General features: G+C 44.9%; 1 protein-coding gene across 4 annotated transcripts in view; it reads left to right on the top strand.

Moving 5' to 3' along the window:
* Positions 1-16,913, top strand: part of stra6 (signaling receptor and transporter of retinol STRA6) — a 64,563-nt gene that overhangs the window by 11,475 nt on the left and 36,175 nt on the right. For all 4 annotated transcript variants that reach the window (XM_063070465.1, XM_063070468.1, XM_063070466.1 and 1 more), the window contains exons 2-4: positions 5,527-5,851; positions 5,949-6,012; positions 12,412-12,497. In XM_063070465.1, coding sequence (XP_062926535.1) covers positions 5,748-5,851; positions 5,949-6,012; positions 12,412-12,497 — 254 coding nt within the window. In that variant the 5' untranslated portion in view covers positions 5,527-5,747. The remainder of the gene's footprint in view (positions 1-5,526; positions 5,852-5,948; positions 6,013-12,411; positions 12,498-16,913) is intronic.

Raw genomic sequence — 16,913 nt, 5'->3', positions numbered from 1 at the left:
AATAGAGGGACATTCTTTTAGAACAGAGATGAGGAATTTCCTTAGTGGGAGGGTGGTAAATCTGTGCAATTCATTGCCATGGATGGCTGTGGATGTCAAGTCATTGAGTATATTAAAAGTGAAGGTTGATAGGTTCTTGAGAAGTAAGTGCATCAAAGGTTATGGGGGAGAAAGGGCAGGAGAATGGGGTTGAGGGGAGTAATAAATCAGTCCTGATGGAATGACTCGATGGGCTGAATGGCCAAATGGTTTATTTGGAGATGCAGTGTGGAACAGGACCTTCTGCTCCAATGAGCCACACTGCTCAGCAACCCGCCTGTTTAACACCAGCCTAATCACAAACCAATTTAAATGACCAATTAACTTCCCAACTGGTGTGCCTTTGAACTGTGTGAAGAAACTCCGTGTAAACTCCTTGCAGACGGTGCCAAAATTGATTTGTTCCCATGACTTGTGTCTTGTCTCCTGTGTTGAGTCCATTGGGTCAATCAGTCCTTGCAACCCAGAGCAACAAGTGGTGCCTTGAAGGTCTGTACAGGTTGAATGGCATGTGTGTTGTGATGGAGCGGGTGGTAAGGAAGGAACTACCTTGTAGGTTCTACACTTAGTGATCACTTAATGAGTTACCTCCTGTACCTAATAAACTGGCCAGTGGGTATCTTTGTTCTCTTCTGCTGCCGTAGCCCATCTGCTTGAAAGTTCAACGTGTTGTGCTTTCAGAGATACTTTTCTGCACACCACTCTTGTAATGTATGGTTATCTGAGTTACTGCTGTCTTCCTGTCAACTTAAATCAGTCTGGTCACTCCCCTCTGACCTTTCTAACAAGACATTTTCAACCACAGAACCGCAGCTCGCTGAATGTTGTTGTTTTTTGTTTTCCATACTGTTCTCTGTAAACTCTAGAACTTGTTCCGTGCAAAAATCCCAAAGAGGTCAACAGTTTTTGAGATACTCAAACCACCCCATCTGACACCAACAATCACGTCATGGTCAAAGTCACTTAGATCTTTTTATCCCCCCATTCTGGTGCTCGGTTTGAACAACAACTGAACCTCTTGACCATGTCTGCATGCATTTATGCATTGAGTTGCTGCCACATGATTGGCTGATTAGATATTTGCTTTAACAAGCAGGTGTACTTAATAAAGTGGCCATTGAGTGCACAGAAATGCTCACAACTCTGAGCCCCCGCCCTAGTTATTTATGAACAAGCCTTTTAAGGGAGTGTTATACTTCAAAGTAGATTGTACCTGGCACTACAAAGACATTACTGAATGCAATGTGCCTTTTGTCATTTTTTTTATATGAAGTCCCATTAATCCAGGTTGGATTACAGATGTCTGAAGTCTTGCATATCCGTGCCAGTCTTCACTGACATTTCATTTCTGTTGCCAGCTGAATTGACGTAGCTTCAAGCCCTCTCACATTCCTTCTCAGGGAGTCATGGAGTCTGAATCCGAATCAGGTTTATGATTGCTGGCATTTTGTAACATTTGTTGTTTAACGGCTGCAGTGCAATACATAAAATACACTATAAATTACAATAAGAAGTATAATGGTAAAAGTTAGTACAGACAAGAGAGCAAAACCAGTGAGCTGGTGTCACAGGTTTATTGTCTGTCAGGAAATCTGATGGCGAGAAGAAGCTGTTCGTAAGCGGCTGAGTCTTTGGGCTCCTGTATCACCTCTCTGGCAGTGGATGAGAAGAGGGCTTGTCCCAGGTGGTGGGGTCCTCAATGATTGACGCTGCCTTTGTGAGGCATCGCCTTTTAAAGAAGGCCATGATGGCGAGGAGGGCAGGCGCTCTCATTTCTACCATCAAGGAGGAGGTATAGGAGCCTGAAGACACACCCAACTTTTCAGAAGCAGTTTCCTCCGTCCCACCATCAGATTTCTAAACAGTCAATGGGACCCATGAACTTCACCTTGCTACTTTTCCTATCCTTATGCACTTTATATTTCTTATATACTGTGTTTCTTGTGATTTTATAGTATATTTCGTCTTGCATTGTGCTGCTGCCACAAAACGTGAAACAAAACCACGACATGCAGTGTGTCAGTGTTGATGAACTCCATTCTCATTCTGACCTCCAGATAGAGTAGAGAGAGCCTGGGGAGTGAGGGAGAGAGATGAGTGGGCCAGGGGCTTGCAGAGAGAGTGGTTCCCATGGATACGGATAGGAAGGGGATGATGTGGCTGGTGCTGGGATCACATTGAAACCGGTGGACGTTAGAAACCTAGAAAACCTACAGCACATTACCGGCCCTTCGCCCCACAAAGCTGTGCTGAACATGTCCTTACCTTGGAAATTACCTAGGGTTACCTATAGCCCTCTATTTTTCTGAGCTCCGTATACCTGTCCAGGAGTCTCTTAAAAGACCCTATTATGATCATGTCCGCATCCACCACCATCGCTGGCAGCCTACTCCACGCACTCACCACTCTCTGCATATATTTAAAAAAAACTTACCCCTGACATCTCCTCTGTACCTACTTCCAAACACCTTCAAACTGTGCCCTCTCATGCTGGCCATTTCAGACCTGGGAAAAAGCCTCTGACTATCCACATGATCAATGCCTCTCATCATCTTATACACCTCTATCAGGTCACTTCTCATCCTCTGTTGTCCCAAGGAAAAAAGGCAGAGTTCACTCAACCTTCTCTCATAAGGCATGCTCCCCAATCCAGGCAACATTTTTGTAAATCTCCTCTGCACCCTTTCTATGGTTTCCACATCCTTCCTGTAGTGAGGCAACCAGAACTGAGCACAGTACTCCAAGTGGGGTCTGACCAGGGTCCTATATAGCTGCAACATTACTTCTCGGCTCCTAAACTCAATCCCACGATTGGTGAAGGTCAATCCACCATATGCTTTCTTAACCACAAGAGTCTTGCCATTGCTACTATATTCTGTCATCATATTTGACCAAAATGAACCACCTCACACTTATCTGGGTGGAACTCAATCTGCCACTTCTCAGCCCACTTTTGTGTCCTATTAGTGTCCTGCTGTAACCCCTGACAGCCCTCCACACTATCCAAAACACCCCCAACCTTTGTGTCATCAGCAAATTTACTAACCCATCCCTCCACTTCCTCATCCAGGTCATTTATAAAAATCACAAAGAGTAGGGGTTCCAGAACAGATCACTGAGGCACACCACTGGTGACTGACCTCCATGCAGAATATGACCTGTCTATAACCACCCTTTGCCTTCTGTGGGCAAGCCAGTTCTGGATCCACAAAGCAATGTCCCCTTGGATCCCATGCCTCCTTACTTTCTCAACAAGCCTTGCATGGGGCACTTTATCAAATGCCTTGTTGAAATTCATATGCACTACATCTACTGCACTATCATCATCAATGTCAATGTGTTTAGTCACATCCTCAAAAAATTCAATCAGGCATGACCTGCCATTCACAAAGCCATGCTGACTATTCCTAATAGTGTATTGCAAATAGATAAGACCTCTTGGTCATCTGTGATTGCTTTCAACACAGATTCATGTGGTGATGAACTAGCAATGGTTGCACTGTTGCCTGTGCATTTACACAGCATGAATCCGTAGATGCTAGGATCATCGAGGGACCTTGCAGCTATTAATTTGCAACCTTCATGGTTAAGGTTGTTTACTTTCCAGCACGTTCCTTTTCATTTCATCTGTAACATTTTGGTCTTGATTTAATCGGATTTGTCTTTGGAAGAAAGAACCCAAGTGTTAAAAGAAGATTGGAGGAGGTTGGCAAGACTTGGGAAAAGCTTGTAAACGCACTTGTGGGAAATGGAATATTTGGCCTGCTCGCAGCCAGCTCCTGTGGTCTGAATGCAAGTCCCAAAGACTCCCGGTCAATATAAAAATCATAATTTTTTGTCTTGGGTTGCTAGCTTCACTTCACTTGAGCAAGGAAGTGTAATCTGATGAAATGCTGAGATTTTAATAAGATATTTGGCAAGCCACACTTGGAGTATTGTGTGCGGTTTTGGGCCCCTCGTCTAAGAAAGGATGTGCTAGCATTGGAGAGACTGCGGAGGAGGTTCATAAGAATGATCTTGGGAATGAAAGGGTTAATGAGCATTTGCTGACTCTGGACCTGTACTCCCTGGAGTGTGGAATAATGACGGGGGGGGTGAAATCTCATTGAAACCTATTCCATATTGAATGGCCTAGAGTGCACATGGAGAGGATGTTTCCTATAGTCTGGGACCAGATGACACAGCCTCAGAATACAAGGATGTTTCTCTACTACAGAGAAGAGGAGTAATTTCTTCAAGGAGAAGGTGAATTTATGGAATTTATTGCCACGGATGGCTGTGGAGGCCAAGTCGTTGGGTGTACTTAAAGCAAATGTTGATAGGTTCGTGATTAGAAAGGACATCAAAAGGGATAGGGAGAAGACAGGAGAATGGAATTGAGAGGGAATAATAAATTGGCCATGATGGAATGGCACAGCAGACTCGATGGGCTGAATGACCTATTTATTTTCCTATGTCTTGTGGTCTAATCTGTGTGCGTCTGTTGTGCAGTTTTTGCCACTTCGCATGCCAAGAGGATTAGACCGCATTCTGGCTAAGCATGGAGTAGTTGAAGAAAGGATAATTGTCCTCCTCTTCTCTTTTAGCTTAATGACCATTCCTCCTTACCACCATTCTGCGATTTAATGAATCTCTACTTAAGGCAAAGGTCACTTGACAAGGAAGGAGTAAGATGGGAGCATGGTTTTAATCAGTTTATTACACTGAGCTAGTGAGGAGCTTCGATTGCATCAGCCTGAATTTTGTTAAGCAGTAGAGCAGAGCTGAGGGGCCAAATGGCCATATGCAACTCTTTGCCTCGTGTATGGGAATTGCCTATGCCAGTCTCCACCTCTTTTCACACACCAGGAGGTTTTGGAGTGTTTGAGTGAACACAAGAAGGTGCGCTTATTAAACATGTATCCTCTGTGAAATGTTTGTTAGTGCACTTTGGGTTCGCTCAAACACCCTGACACCTCCTGGTATGTGGAAAGAGAAGAAGACCGGCCATCTGCTTGGCTGACTCTCTCCAGCTCACCACTTCCTCAGTTAACACGGAGCCGGTTAGCAGGGACATCAAGCCAGACCCCAAGAGAACAATCGGACTCTATTATTTGAGAACTACTACCACTACTTTTTAGTTGAAGTTTATTTTCTCTCTCCTAATATAGCATTTTAATTTTGGCCTAGCCTATAATTACTGGACTTGGGTTTGGCCTATAATTGTTGGTCTGCAGTGTGGGTTTTTATTGCAAAGTCTTTTGAATCCAATGCTTTAGAATCCACAGGCAGCTTTACTGTATTACCAGCCAAGTTGTGTTGCCTTTACAATGGTGTTTTGTTAATGTACTTTGTTCTTTTTTTAAAAAAAATCTTAGTGAAATATGAATTTTTGGTCTTCTTTCATGCAGCCTACTGTGAAAGAGAAACCTTTTCTGTTTCCGTGGTTTTTCTAACTTGAACTGTGACTGACCATTTGTTTTCTTTTTCCTACCCTTCCCCCCCAAGTGTAAACCAGCTTGAAGCTCGTCCCAGAGGTATTAAACGAATAGGTGGTGCCGAGAAATCCATTCATCAAAGCAAGCTTGTGTAGTGTGGAACACTGGTGCTGCTGATCTGGATTACTGCACAAGGGGCTCGGAGCAACAAGGTACCTGAGTTTTAAGCTACAACAGCGCAAAGATCATAACCAGGTCGTGCACGGTTACCGGCCAAGCAACGAACTCACAATGGACTCCATGAAGGAATCTTTCTCCACTGAAGAAAAAGACTATATGGATTATTCCAACTGGTACATCGATGACAATTTGGATCCCACTCCCCCTCCTGAGGAGTAAGCTTCACTTTTGGGTTCTGTTGTTAAACAAGTTTATTTTCATGAATGGATTTGTTTTCAGTTCTTTAGTGTTTTCTTTTGTTTTGCTCTGTAGGTTAATACCGTGCAATCCAGTTATCCAGGTTGATTTATTTCATATTTGTGCAGCGGGAGTCTCTGTAAGTTTTCTACCCCATTTATAACATATTTCTGAAGCTTATTGTATTAAGTGCATGTTTTCTAGCCTGATTAACTGGTTTTGACTATCCCCTGTAAAGTTTCTCTCCTGGTGAAAGTGAAGGCTAAGACGTATTGTCACTCAGTAATCCTGAACCAGGAAAGGGGTTAAAACCTATAGTAGGTCAAATAGATATGATTACTTCTCAAAGATTTTTTACACTTCATCATAAAGCACCCCTGATGTGTTGCAGGGCATTTTCACCTGTTTTAATGCTGTAGCAAGATCCTTAAGACCATAAAGACATAGGAGCAGTATTAGGCTATTCAGCCCATCAAGTCTGCTTTGCCATTTCATCATGGCTGATTTATTTTCCCCCTCAACCCCATTCTCCTGCCTTCTCACTGTAATCTTTGACACCCTTACTAATCAAGAACTTTATTAACCTCCACTTTAAATATACCCGTTGACATGGTCTGCACTGCCTTGTGTGCAATGAACACCACAGATTTAACACCCTCTGGCTAAAGAAATTCCTGTAGCCAGGCATGGAGTGGTAAGTTATGGAGATGCTGCTTTGCCAAAAGAAACACTTAAGACAGATCTTTACCTGTACCTCGGATTCCTTTCAAAAACCATGTGACACTATTTTGGAGAAATGTTCTATCCAGGATAGTGTTTATCTTGCATCTGCCACTTGAATTTATCACACACGAAATGCTGGAGGAAAGAAAGTTTGAAATATCGAACCCCTCAGACGCTGCCTGATCTGCCGAGTTCCTCCAGCATTTTGTGAGTGTTGCTCCAAATACACTCCGGCTTTTGTGTGAAGAAGCCAACCCAATGCCCTGTTAAGTCTCTCCCGTCTGATTTTTAAACCTAAGCCCAACACAGCAAAGCAGGTAGCAAGTACGGGGAAGAATAAGCAATTTTTTTTCTGCTGGACTTGCTGATTTTTCTGCAGCATTGTGTGTGTGTGTGTGTGTGTTGCTCAGAATTTCCAGCATCTGCAGAATTTTGTGTTCTTGTCCCATTGCCATATGTGGGACCTCGTAGTCAAGCCTACTTCAATGCAATCGACGTAATAGATGGTTCCACTAGCGGTATGCTTGTTTCTACTCTAGATGTGGCTAACTATTAATAGCAAATGGTGACGTTTTTCTCAAAGATTTTGTGTCCAGCCCTGCAATCCTGTGATTAAAATTCAAAATTGTTAATAGCTGCTTTTCTTGGGGATTCTGCACAGAGACCATTGAATAACTTTGGTTAACACATCAACCTCCTCAGCAAACTCAAAAGCGGAGTGTGGTAATACAGGTGGAAAAGTTGTTGTTCATGTCCAAAGTATTTATTTGCTTCAGTAACTGGCAAACTAAAAGTAAGTCAAGAGGAGCTACTAGAGTATACAAAATTGAACGGTATAGATAGAGTCAGTGCAAATGGGCTTCTTCCATTGGGTAAGACTAGAGTGAGAGGTCATAGGTTAAGGGTGAAAGGTGAAATATTTAAGAGGGATCTTCACTTGGGGTAGTGTGAGTGTGGAACAAGTTGCCAGTGGAATTGGTGGATGCAGGTTCGATCGCAACATTTGATGGGTATATGGATGGGAGGGGTATGGAGGACTATGGTCTGGATGCAGGTTAATGGGAGTAGGCAGAGTAACAGTTCAGCATGGTTGGGGCGAAGAACCTGTGTCTGTGCTGTAGTGCTCAGAGTGTGAGACTTGCAAATGGACCTCAAATGCTAGAACTAAGTATGAAGTTCCAAACTATTTCAGCATTATTTTAAATAAAAGATGTTCTCCTGGCACTCAGCCAGCCTTTCCTTGTGACCAGTACTGAAGGGGACATGGATCACAAAGCCACGAGAACGTGAATGACTGGAGGATGTAATGAGTCAGAAAGTTGCATTATGTGAAATTTTTTTAAAAACCTGGAAATACTGGATATCTTAAGAATTTGGAAGCAATCCCAACCACACCTCCCTCCACTGCCTGCAAGTAGCAACTGATGCCAGCTTGTTTGTTTCATCTTTCTAAATCCAGGGATTTAGCCAGCGGAAGTAATTGCAGAATGTGGACCATGAGACATTGGAACAGAACAAGCCAGTTCGGCCCATCGATCCTGCTCCATTCTATCATGGCTGATTTATTATCCTTCTCAACCTCATTCAACCTTCTCCCGATAACCCTCGATGCCCTTCCCTATCAATTTCTGCTTTAAACATACCCAGTGACTTGGCCTCTGCAATCATCTGTGGCAATGAATTCCAGATTTACCACTCTCTGGCTAAAGAAATTCCTCCTCATCTCCATTCTAAGGGGCAGCTTCTGTAATACCTTAACGTGTCCATTTCTGAAGTACTCCCCAAAGCACTTTGCATCCAATGAATGATTTTGAAGGCGTGATCTTGTTCTGTCACAAACATAATGGTTGTGATGGTTGGTGAGAGTGTGGAATGAGCTGCTGGTGGAAGTGGCAGTTCTGGTTTGCCTTCAACATTTCATAGAAGTTTGGGTAAGTACGTAGATGGAATACATAGGGGTATGGAGGACTGTGGTCCAGGTGCAGGTTGATGGGACTAGATAGAATAATTTAGCATGAGCTAGGTGGATTGAATGGCCTGTTAACATAGAACATAGAACATAAAATAGTACAGCACAGTACAGGCCCTTTGGCCCACAATGTTGTGCCAACCCTCAAACCCTGCCTTCCATATAAGCCCCCACCTTAAATTTCTCCATATACCTGTCTAGTAGTCTCTTAAACTTCACTAGTGTATCTGCCTCCACCACTGACTCAGGCAGTGCATTCCACGCACCAACCACTCTCTGAGTAAAAAAACCTTCCTCTAATATCCCTCTTGAACTTCCCACCCCTTACCTTAAAGCCATGTCCTCTTGTACTGAGCAGTGGTGCCCTGGGGAAGAGGAGCTGGCTATCCACTCTATCTATTCCTCTTATTACCTCGTACACCTCTATCATGTCTCCTCTCATCCTCCTTCTCTCCAAAGAGTAAAGCCCTAGCTCCCTTAATCTCTGATCATAATGCATACTCTCTAAACCAGGCAGCATCCTGGTAAATCTCCTCTGTACCCTTTCCAATGCTTCCAAATCCTTCCTATAGTGAGGTGACCAGAACTGGACACAGTACTCCAAGTGTGGCCTAACCAGAGTTTTATAGAGCTGCATCATTACATCGCGACTCTTAAACTCTATCCCTCGACTTATGAAAACTAACACCCCATAAGCTTTCTTAACTACCCTATCCACCTGTGAGGCAACTTTCAGGAATCTGTGGACATGTACCCCGAGATCCCTCTGCTCCTCCACACTACCAAGTATCCTGCCATTTACTTTGTACTCTGCCTTGGAGTTTGTCCTTCCAAAGTGTACCACCTCACACTTCTCTGGGTTGAACTCCATCTGCCACTTCTCAACCCACTTCTGCATCGTATCAATGTCTCTCTGCAATCTTTGACAATCCTCTACACTATCTACAACACCACCAACCTTTGTGTCGTCTGCAAACTTGCCAACCCACGCTTCTACCCCCACATCTAGGTCGTTAATAAAAATCATGAAAAGTAGAGGTCCCAGAACAGATCCTTGTGGGACATCACTAGTCACAATCCTCCAATCTGAATGTACTCCGTCCACCACCACCCTCTGCCTTCTGCAGGCAAGCCAATTCTGAATCCACCTGGCCAAACTTCCCTGGATCCCATGCCTTCTAACTTTCTGAATAAGCCTACCGTGTGGAACCTTGTCAGATGCCTTACTAAAATCCATATAGATCACATCCAGTACACTACCCTCATCTATATGCCTGGTCACCTCCTCAAAGAACTCTATCAGGCTTGTTAGACACGATCTGCCCTTCACAAAGTCATGCTGACTATCCCTGATCAGACCGTGATTCTCTAAATGCCTATAGATCCTATCTCTAAGAATCTTTTCCAACAGCTTTCCCACCACAGACATAAGGCTCACTGGTCTATAATTACCCGGACTATCCCTATTACCTTTTTTGAACAAGGGAACAACATTCGCCTCCCTCCAATCCTCTGGTACCATCCCCGTGGACAATGAGGACATAAAGATCCTAGCCAGAGGCTCAGCAATCTCTTCTCTCGCCTCGTGGAGCAGCCTGGGGAATATTCCGTCAGGCCCCGGGGACTTACCTGTCCTAATGCATTTTAACAACTCCAACACCTCCTCTCCCTTAATATCTACATGCTTCAGAACATCAACCTCACTCATATTGTCCTCACCATCATCAAGTTCCCTCTCATTGGTGAATACCGAAGAGAAGTATTCATTGAGGACCTCGCTCACTTCCACAGCCTCCAGGCACATCTTCTCACCTTTATCTCTAATCGGTCCTACCTTCACTCCTGTCATCCTTTTTTTCTTCACATAATTGAAGAATGCCTTGGGGTTTTCCTTTTCCCTACTCGCCAAGGCCTTCTCATGCCCCCTTCTTGCTCTTCTCAGCCCCTTCTTAAGCTCCTGTCTTGCTTCCCTATATTCTTCAATAGACCCATCTGATCCTTGCTTCCTAAACCTCATGTATGCTGCCTTCTTCCACCTGACTAGATTTTCCACCTCACTTGTCACCCATGGTTCCTTCACCCTACCACTCTTTATCTTCCTCACCGGGACAAATCTATCCCTTACATCCCGCAAGAGATCTCTAAACATCGACCACGTGTCCATAGTGCATTTCCCTGCAAAAATATCATCCCAATTCACACCCACAAGTTCTAGCCTTATAGCCTCATAATTTGCCTTTCCCCAATTAAAAATTTTCCTGTCCTCTTTGATTCTATCCTTTTCCATGATAATGCTAAAGACCAGGGAGCGGTGGTCACTGTCCCCCAGATGCTCACCCACTGAGAGATCTGTGACCTGACCCGGTTCATTACCTAGTACTAGATCTAGTATGGCATTCCCCCGGTCGGCCTGTCCACATACTGTGACAGGAATCTGTCCTGGACACACTTCACAATCTCTCCCATCTAAACCCTTGGAACTAATCAGGTGCCAATCAATATTAGGGAAGTGTTGCTGTGCTGAGGTGCTCTATGACTCTGACTGTAATATGGCAGTGATCTCCCATAGATAGGATGATAATGTCGACAGTGACTGATATTCTGACCTCTTGATTTATTTGAGGTACAAATGCTGTGAGGTTGTATAAAACACAAGATGTGTTGGCGCTGTCACATGAACATTGAAACATCCATTGAAATGCCCTGCTTGTGTCAAATTAAGCTGGCGAGGATTGTGCTGGAGCTTCGCTGTGCTTCCGGTGGCGACATGGCATACCCACAACCTACTGATCCTAAACGTACATCTTTGGAATGCAGGAGGAACCCGGAGCAGCCACCGGAAACCCACGTGTTCGTAGAGGAGAATGTGCAAGCTCCTTACTGACAGTGGTGGGAATCGAACCCTGATCTCGCAGTTGGTGCTGTGAAGCCTTGTGCTACCATGCTGCCCTTGATGGTCACTTTGCCCCACACCGTCCATGCAGCCCCAGTACCTACCCATGTTTATCTCATTTATCAAGACCTTCCATGCCTTGTCAATTTCAAATGCTTGTCTAAGTACACTCTGTCTCTACCACCCCTTCAGGCAGTGTTTTCCAAATGCTTATAGCTTCCCCCTCTAAAGTATTCCCTCTTCACATTTTAAGCCCCATGTGCTCTGGTTATAGACACCCCCCAGGCCAACGGGAGGTGTGGGTTCCAGCGTGGAATAGTGGCTGGTGCAACGCTCTACAACACCAGCATGAAAATCACTTCGGCTTCCATTCCTGACGTTGTCTGTAAGAAGTTTCTACGTTCTCCCTGTGACTGTGTGGATTTTCTCAGAGTGCTCCAGTTTCTCCCCTCATTTGAAAAGGAGGGGGTAAGGGTTAGTAAGTTGCCAACATACTATGCTGGAGCCAGAAGCGTGAAGACACTTGTGGGTTTCTCTGGCAAATCCCCAGACTCTGGTCATTGACACAACTGATACATTTCAGTACGTTTCAATGTACATATGACAAATAAACCTAATTTTATAATAATCTAATCTTGCTGCCCTATGGGTAATGTTATGGGGCAAGTGAGAAAGGCTTAATGTCTGAAAGGTGGTGTCTCTGATGCTGCATTTAGCTATCAGCCTTTTGGATTTTAGTTCAACGTGTAAAGTGGGACTCGAACCCACACCTTCCAATTGTTGGAAGACTGTGTGTGACCAGTGAGCCCCTGGCTGATTAGAGGGCCGAGTGGCCTCCTCCCAGTCTTGGTGTTTCAGATAATTGGTTGTCAGGATTGCAAAAGGTGTTCAGTTTACAGTTGGTTTGGTAAGTAGGGACACAGTGAGTCCTTTACACAAATTCTCTCTTTCAGGTTCTGGTACTGGTGTTCCTGTCCCTGTTTGTCAAGCGGAGACGGCTGTGCAGGGACTGCTGCGGTGGAGTTCCGGGCCTGTTACAGTTAAGTTGCCACTTGAACCCTGGTTGAACTAAACAGTCAAATTCCTGAGGTCAGAACCTTGACATTTAGTGTAGGTTCACCGCCTGCCCAGTACCCTGGAGCACCAAGACCTCGTCACCTCAGTAATGTTTATGCAAGAAAGTTCCTTTTGATGCCTGATCAAAAGCACTGCCTGAATTCACTCTTAAACTTTTAACTCCTGACTTTAAACTAGAATCAGAATCGTGTTTATTATCACTGACATGAAATGTGTTTTTGCAGCAGTACAATGCAATACCAAATATACTGTAAATTATAAGAAATGTATAAAAAATTAAATCGTGTAAAGATACTGAGACAGTACTCATGAGTTTGGCCATGGAGAAAAAATAACTGTTCCTAAAATATTGACTGTTCCCAAAATATTGACTGTTCCTAAAATATTGACCCTTTCCAACATTTTGGTCCATGGCCACTTCTTGTGCCAAGATGAGGCCACCCTCAGGATGGAGAATCAGCACGTTGTATTCCATCTGGGTAGCCTCCAATCTGATGGCATGAATATTGATTTCTCCTTCTGTTAAAAATATTTTCCCTCCCCGCCCCTCCTTTTATTCCCCACTCTGGACTCTTGCCTCTTCCCGCCTGCCTGTTGACTCCCCTGGGGTCCCTTCCTCCATTCCTTTCTCCTACACATCACTTCTTCCTCTCTAGTCCATTATCTATCCTTTCCACTTGGCTTCACTATCATCTTCTAGCTATCCTCCTTCCCCTCCTCCCCCCCCTTTTTATTCTGGCATCTTCTCCCTCCCTTTCCCGTCCTGAAGAAGGATCTCTATCTGAAAGGTCGACTGTTTATTAATTTCCAGAAAGGCTGACTGACCCTACTGAGTTTCTTCAGCATTTTGTGAGTGTTGCGTAGGACTTCCTGCATCTGCAGACTTTCTCTTGTGTAACATTTATTGTGTGTATTCCCTCCGGTGTCTCCTTCCTGATGTTAGTATTGCGAAGAGGACATGTCCTGGGTGGTGGATTGGTCGATTCCTTAATGAAGGATGCCACACTTTTTATTTGAGGCATCGCATTTTGAAGATGTCCTCGATGTTGGGGAGGCTGGTGTCCATGATAGAGCTGACTGAGTTTACAACCTTCTACAGCTTTTTCCAAGCCCAGGTAGTGGCTCCTCCATGCCAAGTGATGATGCAACCACTCAGAATGCTCTCCATGGTACATCTGTAAACAATTTTCTAGAGTCTTGGATGACGTGCCAAATTTCCTGAGATTCCAAGTGAAATATAGCCACTGGTGTGTCTTCAATAATTGCTTCAATATGTTGAGCTAAGAATAGACCTTCAGAGATGTTGATACCCAGGAACTCGAAACTGCTCATTCTTTCCGCTGCTGACACCTAGATGAGCGTTGGTGTGTGGTGTGGAGGTGTATCATCTCCCAAAGTATAGCTCAACTTTTTTCCTCATTATGCAAAGTCATATTTTGTTCCTCATTTGTGTGACCAGGCTCCAGTTCCAATCACTTTTTCTCCTGTCAGTGTCCTTTGAAAATCTCTCCTGTCCTCCCTCAGAAGTCTTAAATTCACTGAAGTAGGAGTTCTGCTGTTTTTGTTGGTTAACTGGGTTGATTACAATTTAAGTATTGGGCCTCCATTGATGAGGGTCAGCCGCGGTTGTTGTGTCCTAGCTGTCTACGCAAGTTGGCGCACAGGCCGGGGTAGTACAATGTGGAGAGCAAGCTGTTGCCCGTGCAATAGGCTCCCCCTCTTCACGCAGCTGAAGATTCTAAACGAACGGCAGAGACCGATACAGTTTGGCACCAGCTGCATCGCAGGAGTTGCCAGTCGGCATTGAACTTGACGTAGGACTGCCTTGGGGGCTCCAGCTCCACATTTCCCATCAGGGTTTACTCCCGAGCCTTCCCCGTGAATGGGTATAGCTGCAAGGCAGCGGGGGTTTGAGGTTAGTTGTCCTTCTAGATGAGCTGCCAATCACGGCTGATAAGCCTCAACTGCCTGAAACGACTGGCTTTAAGATGCCAGTAACTGGCCTTTGCCCCTTCTTGTGTCAGTAGAAACAGTTCCAACAGGCTCAGTAGCTAAGCCACATGTGAAAGCTGGGACCTGGACAAGGTTGTCAGGGGCTATTTGACACACATGGGATTAGGAATATTTAATAGATAGTGAGAGCCTATCCCCACCTCTTTCTTTTCTCCCCACCCCCCTCAAATATGACAGCCTTAAGGAACCAACTTGAGCACGTGTGACTAAATTCCGTAATGATCCTTGCAACTGAAACTCATTCAGAGCACTCACTATTCAATAAGCTACACAAGGCTTTTATTTCCTCCTTTTGTTCCCCTCAAATCTGCAGTTCTGTAACCACAAGTAGTATTTGGTCTGTCTAAGCTTCATTTTGTTGTGAAGTGCTTTATCCTGGCATCGAACTTTGGCATTCCAAAGGCTCCTTGGCAATTTGGATTTAAATGCTAGCCAGTGCCAAGTCAGGAGCACAAAGCACTGAGAGTGAGATTTTTTAAGGAGCTTAGACTTATTTGTGATATGTAAGAGGAGAAATTGCTGAGGGTGCGGACTAGTTCTGCCAGAACAGAGGGTGGTGCCGGGGAACTACTTGAGAGAGAGGCAGAGGTCTTTAAGGCCTTCTCGATGGGGAATAGGGACTGCACATCTATGGTGAGAGTGAGGCAGTTAGGGCCAAGGAATTGAAAGTTGTTGAGATCGCTTGTGAAGTTCTGCAGGAGGTAGGAAGGGACTGAACCAAGGCGGAAAGAATGGAGTTGAGGTAGATAGACAGGAGTTCAGTGAAGAAGGAGCAAGCAGAGACAACTGGTCCTCTCAATTTTCCCTTCGGCTTCTCCCACTTTCTCTGTACTAGGATTAGCCATGGGCATCCACGTGGGCTCTAGTTACGCCTGCCTTTTTGTTGGCTATGTGGAGCAGTCCATGTTCCACCCTTGCCTGGTAATGCTCCCTAACTCTACCTACGCTACATTGACCGATTGGTGCTGCTTCGTGCACCCACCCTGCGATTGTCAGTTTCGTCATATTAACCTCCAACTTTGCTCTTAAATTCACTTTGTCCATTTCTGACACTTCCCTCCCCTTTCTTGCTATCTCTCGGTGCTCCATCTCTGTAGACAAGCTGTCCACTGACATCCGTTATAAACCTAACTATTTCCGTTGGCTTGCTTGACCATACCTCTTCTCACCCTGTCGACTGTGAAAATGCTATTCCCTTTTCTCAGCTTCTTCATCTCTGCCACATCTGTTGGGATGGGGCTTTCCTTCCAGGTCATCTGAGATGCTGTCCTCCTCCTTTTGAAGAACAGGGTTTCCCTTCCTCCAACATTGATGCTGCTCACACGGGTACTTGTCCATTTCCCAGACATCCACGCTCAAACCATCTTCCCACCACCTTAGCAGGGATAGATTTCCTCTTGTCCTCATCCACTGCCCCATGAGCCTCCACATCTGACATATCCTCTGCAGTTCCCATTATCTTCAACAGGGATCCTATCGTCAAACACATCTTTGCCTTTCCACACCCCCCCCCAACCTCTACTTTCTGCAAGGATTGCTCCCGCCATGATTCCCTAGTCCATTCATCCCTCCGCATAACCTCCCTCCAGCACTTATCCCCGCAAGTGACAGAAATGCTACACCTGCCCCTTCACCTCCTCCCTCACCTCCATTCAGGGCCCCAAACAATGAGACAAACACTTTGCCTGCAAATCTGTAGGTCTGTCCATTGAACCTTATCCAATACAGTCTCCTCTATAATAGTGAGACCCAGTGTAAATTGGTGGGGGGGGGGGGGGAGGAGGCTGCTTTGTTGAGTACCTCTGCTTCATTTGTCAACAGAATTTCCCAGTGACCAACCATCTCAATTCCTCTCCCCGCTCCCATTCAGACATGTTGGCCCAAGTCCTCTTTTTGCTATGATAGGGCCCCTCTCAGGGTGGAGGAACAAGACCTCGTATCCCATTTAGGTAGCCTCCAATGTGATGTCATGAACATCGATTTCTCCTAGTTTAAAAAAAAATAAAAAATTCCCTCCCCTTCCCTCTTCTATTCCCCTCCACTCTAGCCTCTTGCCTCTTCTCCTCACCTGCCTATCACCTTCCTTCTTCCCTTTCTCCCATTTTTCACTCCCCTTTCCTATTAGATTCTTTCCTCCTCAGACCTTTATCCTTTCCCTCCCACCTGGCTTCACCTATCACCTAGCTATCCTCCTTCTCCTCTGTCCACCTTTTTATCTTCCCCCTTTCCAGTCCTGAAGAAGGGTCTTGACTCGAAACGTTGACTGTTTATTCATTTCCATAGATGCTGCCTGACCTGCTGAGTTCCTCCAGCATTTTGTGTGTGTGTGTGGCAACGAATTTCATTGAGTTTTTATTTTATTTTA

This window comes from Mobula hypostoma, chromosome 18 (assembly GCF_963921235.1).
Source record: "Mobula hypostoma chromosome 18, sMobHyp1.1, whole genome shotgun sequence".
Classification (NCBI taxonomy): domain Eukaryota; kingdom Metazoa; phylum Chordata; class Chondrichthyes; order Myliobatiformes; family Myliobatidae; genus Mobula; species Mobula hypostoma.
Note: the sequence above shows the minus strand (reverse complement) of the source record. Positions and strands in the feature narration are given on the sequence as shown.